The sequence below is a fragment of the Ylistrum balloti genome, unplaced genomic scaffold (assembly GCF_031769215.1).
Source record: "Ylistrum balloti isolate Yb309-2 unplaced genomic scaffold, AGI_CSIRO_Ybal_v1 Utg371148, whole genome shotgun sequence".
NCBI classification, from domain to species: domain Eukaryota; kingdom Metazoa; phylum Mollusca; class Bivalvia; order Pectinida; family Pectinidae; genus Ylistrum; species Ylistrum balloti.
The window spans coordinates 299095-306465 of NW_026782629.1; the positions used below are offsets into that span (position 1 = coordinate 299095).

Below are 7371 nucleotides of genomic sequence, written 5' to 3' on the forward strand. Positions count from 1 at the left end.
ATCTGACAATGACACTGGTCGCTAATATCACAAAATTGAGATATCATAGTACTTACCTCCGCCATTTTTCATACACAAATATGGAAACCTCCACATGCTACTTAATCCAATAGTGTACCCTATAAGGGATAAGAGGTACTCGCTTTTCCTTGTCCAGAAGATCCGCTCAGGAGGCTCTTTTATTGGTTTCTTGTGTGGACTTTGCAGCAAATCGATCCTAATATCCTCAGTGTTGGTTGGGGACATGCCATTCTCTTCACAGTGCTCCATACTTACTAGACTAAACCGCAGTTGTTATCCAGAAAGACTTTATACTCAGAAGTATCACAAACGACTCCAAATAAGCAGGTTGTGTTACTTTCAGTGACATGAAGAACATGACCTGAATAATAACAATGTCACAGATTGTTTTACAATTATTTCAATGGAACAAAACACATCCTTTGATACAAGGTCACATGTATGGCAAGAAAATGCATTTAATGTATCGTATAGTTTTAACTCTAGTGAAGTAATTGATCGTCTAGATGTTGTTTATCAGCCCGCCGTTTGTCATTGAAACCTTTTACGTACTAGTAAACAACATTTCTTTCCTAACTGAAACGTATTATGATAAAAGGACATATACCGAATTCATTATGCGTAAAACGTTACCTCATTACTATGGATGTTCACATTCCGAACGCTACATTACAAATTAGATATTAACACGACCAAACAGTAATATAACCTTAGACGTGACCTGAAAAAAAAAACAGGCATTGCGGTGTCAATGGATGATTAGCAAAGCGTAAAATTTCGTTTTAATGACTTTTAATCAGGCAATACAAACACTACCGGAATTTCCTTTTGCTTTCATATACCCCATTTGTGATATTTTGTTCAGCTCATTTCAAGTGTTATTGATACAACTGGCACCATACACACTGCTCATACCCTTGAATATAACAGTGGTCGTTCCACAGATTACTTTTTTTCTTTATGAAAAACAAAGTTTCGAACGATTTTTTTTATAAATACATCCTGAATAAGTCACACTGTATGTTGATTTTGAAGTATTGTGCCTACCTTTTATATAAATTTAACAAGCCGACCTTAAGTACGCCCATCCTGAAAATAAGCATTTGCTTATTATCAAAGATGATAATGATAAGTCTTATGATAATTTATGCTGTTCCGTATGTTTTTAGATGTGTAACCATATAGTCATCTTAATAATTGAGTCGAATGTCTTGGCTTTAGAGAGTGATGAAGGAAACGACATTCTTCCCTCTATTAGCTCAGAAAAAGAATGAAATATACACGAACGTTTAAACAATGTTATAGTTATAATGAATGGATTTTTAGTAGCATGTCTTCACAATGAATCGGTAAAGAAAATAAACTATTAACCAAAGGGTAACTAATACCTTCCGTTTTTTAAAGTTCCAATCTATTTTTTCTTGAGAAGAAAAATGTCATACCTGTGGTTACCAAATGGGGAGACCCAGTACAATTTGTTAGCCATAACGGCATAATGACGAAAGGACACAATATACACTATATACTGGCAGTTTGTAAGCGTTTTAAAACTTTTTGCTCTGACTGCCAACCTTTATCAAAAAAACATATAATGTTTTAGGTACTTATACCTACAACACAGGGTAGAGGTCAGTACACAGCAGGCCGTGAACAGTAAGAATTAGTAATATACGTATATAGCAGGCAGTAGACAGTGCACATTGAGATAATATTATCTTCATCTGTAGTTTTTTTATACATGGAAATGATGGGAAGAAATTCATGTTCAAACGGAGACACAAACATAGTTTCTATGCTTGTTTCTTGATACGAAATCCACAGTTTGTAAACTGAAGATACGATTTCACTTCATGGAAAAGTGTGATTGATAAATCTCTTGCTACCTAGGACGATTGCACACGAAATACTCTTTCATTGGTAATCGTGATTGAATATTCAAGAAAAGGGACTGTGTGCAGTGGAAATTGGATAATACAGAGGAAGTGAACGTAAAACTATACAACATATTTATGTAGTCATACCAATGAGAAACCAACAAAAATACCAACTTGTCAACATGATCATAATCCAAACAAAAAGTCAATAAAACTTGGGCAAAAAAAAAAAAAGAATGAAAGAAAGATTTCCTGAAAACGTATAAAGAGAATAAGACAAGGCATCCCGGCGTAGTAAGGATCTTCTGCCATTATCATGGCGTTATTTTCACATATTTCTCACAGTTGTCAGTATAACTTTAAAACTCCGTCCATCCCGTAAATACCAAGCATCCTTCGGCTCTTTTCTAGGAAAGTATAAATTCTCCAGTGGCTATGTCCTTACTGTAAATACTTGAATAACTAAAAATGTTTCATGTATGAAAATAGTTTTAGTGGCGTATATACAAAACGCACATCTCTGGTTTTAATATCCCGCATCTTGAACTATTTCGCTCAAGATGAACATCTTACTGTTGTTTTCTCTCTTGTCTTTAGTTCCAAACAAATTTTCCACTTGCATCCAATATTGTGTTTCTTCTTCAACTTTGCTTTTTCCGGATTATTTCGGAATAGTCTCTATAATATACAACCAACTCATATATTTTGCTAAGTTAAAGTGAAAAATCCATTAATCCGCTCCCTATGGAAGTACAAATGTAGTCCTTGCATTCAGTTTAATGAATAATGTTTTCCATATTGCGCCAAGAGTTCTCTGGTATAGAGAAATACATGTGCATACAAATAGAGACAAATTATACAGAAAAACAATGAAGAGTTAGGTTATTGAGCTAACTAGGTTTTTTCAGTCCCATTTTTTGTTTTTTTGAGGTGAGGTGGACAAAGTAAGTCAGCGAGGGTGTAATATGTCCAGGGTGGCGAGAAATCAACCATTATTTGACGCAGTTGTTCTCCAAAAATATAATAGGGAGTGATTAACTCACCTTGACAACCATATAACCTATCTTTTCATTGTTTAAGTATATTTTCCTTGTACTTATACAAGTATTTCTCGGTACCACAAACTTTTGGATCAGTGTTGATATCAGTCTGTCAATAGCCATTATAATGGACTTAAGATATTATTTTCCTTTTCTTACGGAGGGGATTTGTGTTATTATTATTATTATTATTATTATTTGCTTTGAAATCAGCTAAATATGAATATCATGGATATTTCAACACAGAATATCCCAGGAGAACGAGGAAAATATTTGAAATAATGTCTGGATTTATAATTGGAGAACTGAAGCTCTGGTGTCAGAGAAACAAAATATCTAATATTTTTGATAAAAGGGGGAAATAATCAAATGTGGAATAAGACAAAAGTGGGGGAATTAGAGTTTGTTGTAAGCGAGGGAAATTATTTCATGTGTAGAATACTAGAACCATTTTCATTAATTAGGTTTTTTTCACTCTTTCAGATATTCTAGTATTCACTTTAGTGTATTTTTTCAAGGCATGATAAAGAATGTGTCAGTTGTTGCATAAGGAAAAATGGAAGAAACATAATTCTAGAATTAGGCACAACAGCTGTTTGTAGTAAAAAGTATCATCTATATCTGTATTAATGATTTAATTAGTGCTGAGTGATTATCTCCCCCTTTCTTACAGTTGTGTTATCAATGCCTTCAGCGCCTCTCACGGTCATGTAATCCTGATAACATATGAAAGGGGATTAGGCGTGTAGTGGACTGTGGTAGTAGGTAATTTATTACTCGTACTTTTGCATTGTGGAAGGTGTACAGCATGCATTAAGATTTGTCGTCAATCGGGATTTAAAACATCCGAGCATTTCACTGTAACTTGAATATCATGTAACGACCTTTCTGTACAATGCTGTAGCTGGGATTACATACCAGGTCGCTATATCCATACCGTACAAATTTCATCAACGGTTGAGTGGCTTTTACCTGTGATTAAATATCAAATACGGGTTTCAGATAAACAAATTTTTGTCAGAGCATGGTAAAGATCAAGGGATTTATTGCAACAGCTAGGTGTAAAAAGTTCCGAGAGACGTGAAAACATGCGATAACTGACTTACTGCATATTTCTCATCAGCTCCAACAAACAAAAGATAAAGGGGAAGGGGGCTCAAGTTAGCAACCCCTATACCCTAACTTTTCTTTGTTTTTAGTGTAATGAACTTGTGGCTGTATCTCGCGCTACCAGGGAAATCTTTGTTCAGTATTATAAGAGACGCAAGGATGTTTTCATATCAAGATTAATTGTGGACTTTCTACTTAAAAAGTCAGCAAACAACAAAATAGCTTTATTGATATTTCAACACAAAATTATCTGAGATGATCAGGAAATTTGGAAATATAAATCTTGGTTTATTGGATTCCTCATACACAACTACAAGAGAAGGAGTAAATTACTGGATACAAGGGGGAATCTGTTCTGGAGTAAGTCGGGAAAACAACAATAAGATGTACATTCTCACAATGAGTGGCCAGTGTTAAGATACATGTTACTAAAACCAGTGCAGTGTGTATCTTTCAAGGAACGGTTTATTTGAAAGTGCTAGTTCGTGATCAAGAAAATACGCAATATATCTGCTGGGGATAACACGTATACATTGTACATAATTTTCCAGAAAATATTTAAGGCTTTTTTTAATTCTCGTGACACGGAAGTCTAACATAATGCTGTCAACTGTGAGAAATTAGCGCAAATCGATTGTTTGTACAGTTATTTGTGTGAGTCACATGTATGATATCATAACCAAAAATGACCCTTTCATCTGTAGTATCGATTTAATAATTAATTTATGGATTATCTCCCCTTTTTCTTACAGGCTGTTACCACAGTCCACTGCACACAACCCCTTTCATCGTCATGTTATCATGATTACACATGAAAGAGGATAGTAATATGCATTTGTATTTTATTTATTTTACAACAATTGCGAAGCAAGTTTTTCCAACACATATAAATTACGCTTGTTGGCTCGGATGGAAGCGCGCGAGGGGTTTAATATGGGAAGAAACCGAGTTTCTGTGTCACCCGACCACCCCAGATGTGCAATGGATTGTAGCAACCTATAAGAAAAGGGAAAAAAACCAATAACCTAGTTATGACAAAATCTAACCGACAAGTATATAGGTTACAGTTATTTTTTGTCGTCGACCGTTTTACACCAGAAAATGCGATAAACTGTTTAATCCAAAATAAGATAAATTTTGGCGTTTTGATATTAGATACGAGTAAATCATAAATAGGACAAATACATGGTGTTAAAATGGATATTCACGATTATGCTGAGTTAAATTTTCGATCGAACTTTTTATAACTGTTACGATAGTATCCATGTATGTATTACGGTGATGGTAAGCAGACGCTACATGTATCGTAGTTACACTGAAATGATAGGGAAACGCTGCTACTGAGCTTGACCTGCACTGGTCTGTATATTCGATATTTCTTTCCAAACTGTGTTCAAGCTTGATATTGCAACATAATATTTTGGAAACAATGACATGTCATGAAATATCTAAAAAGGGATTGTGAAATTGAGTGAATATTGTTATAAGTTTGAACTGACTATGGCCATATTTTGTATGTTCACTGAGTGATTTGTTGAAGTAAATGCTCTCACGGTTTGCCTCCCTTTATTCAGAAAAGATACATACACATGGCCAGACTCTATTACTGATACACTGATATATATATACATGTAGGTGCCTCATTTATAATTAGTATGAAGTTAACACTTTACAAGTTCCAGAAGAAGAATGAATTTTAACATGCGGAAAAGTGAAATTGCAAATTTAGTGAAACAGTCTTTACATGGACGCAATTTAGTATGAGATGAGCAATGGCGGTAATATCATGAAGCAACTGAGGTACCGAATGGAAACTGTGCATTTACCTTAGTGCAACTCCTTCACTGTTGGGACGGTGAATATCTTTGTGCAGTTCAGATAGAAAAAAGGAGATGTTTTGTTCCATTTTACTGCAGGTCTGGTCGCTAGGGAAATGATGGCCCTGCTAGAGCACATATAAGGGAGCAGAAGTAATCTAGAGACTCTACCGTAGTTCTGGTATAAGTTGGCCTGGAGGTAGTTTAGGTACAGGAGAGACGTAGTAACCCTGTCAGGATGCACTGCGGGCCAAGGAAGGACATTGTCGTTCTATCATAGTTTAGCTCGGGTATAAAAGGGACATGGTGGTTCTACGATTTAGAAAAGCGAAGAAACGAGATTTTCAAAAACGAAAATTGAGGTTGTTAATCAGCTTGCATTTATTTTGTCTTTTCACGTATGAATATTTAAGATTTGTTCATTATCGTACTTTCGGGGCGAAAAGACGAAAAAATGAGAAGTTATATTCCCAATTCTCTGTCTCACCCCTGAAGTGATATTACAATCCTGGAAGTGATATCACACCTCCTGAAAAGATATTACAAACCCTGTAGTGATATCAAACCCCTGAACTGATATCACACATTTTGAAGAGATATTACAACCTCTGAAGTGATATTACACCCGCTGTAGTGATATCACATCCACTGAAGTTATATCACACCTCCTGAAGAGATATCACACACCCAAAAGTGATATCACACCTCCTGAAGTGATATCACACCCCCTGAAGTGATATTACAACCCTAGTAATGATATTACGCCCCCTGAAGGGATATCACGCCCCCTGAAGTGATATCACACCCCCTGAAATGATATCACACCCCCTGAAGTGATATTACACTTCCTGAAGTGATATCACACCCCCTGACACATTTGTGTAAGAATTCAGACACATTTGTGTAAAAGAAAGTTGTACACTGCTTTTAAAAACTGACCATATTAAATGGCATATTTTCATTCATGGATTGATCAGCTGATATACTGACACCATCAGCTACATTTACAAACAAAAAGTTTTAAATTGTTTTGCCTAGTTTTTGCCAAAGTGATGAACATTACCCCTATTCAATCTTTTACTTAACAAAGGAGCCCTTTTGTTAGATTTACATAGGTGAGTGAGTTCTAAATATAGATTCACACACCTGTGCATGATCTGGTTGTGACTGCCCATAGGATTATACTGTGTAGTTCATGGTTAATTGAATTATTGACAAAACAGACAACGTATATTGAATTTTTTGTTTACAAATGTTGATTATAACATTATGACTTCGATGATAATTATGAACATGCCATTTTGCCTGGTTATTATAGTTTTGACTTACCTGTACACAAACATGTCCGAGCTTAGACACAAAAAATCTTCTTTACTGAAAGGATGTGTTGGAGTTCAACGCATTCTCTCAGGTGAGAGGATATATATTCCTAGGCTACAGTAACATGTTTATTAGAAATTAAGCTTACCCACGAATTTAATAATTTCATAATTGACTCATTCAATGAAG

At 35.2% G+C, this 7371-nt stretch overlaps 1 protein-coding gene across 1 annotated transcript in view; it reads right to left on the reverse strand.

Moving 5' to 3' along the window:
* LOC132561121 (sodium- and chloride-dependent betaine transporter-like) overlaps nucleotides 1–270 on the reverse strand; it is a 43403-nt gene extending 43133 nt beyond the window's left edge. The window contains exon 1 of the mRNA XM_060225851.1: nucleotides 57–270. Within this exon, the coding sequence (XP_060081834.1) occupies nucleotides 57–270 (214 nt within the window). The remainder of the gene's footprint in view (nucleotides 1–56) is intronic.
* Between the last annotated feature and the right edge of the window lie 7101 nt (nucleotides 271–7371).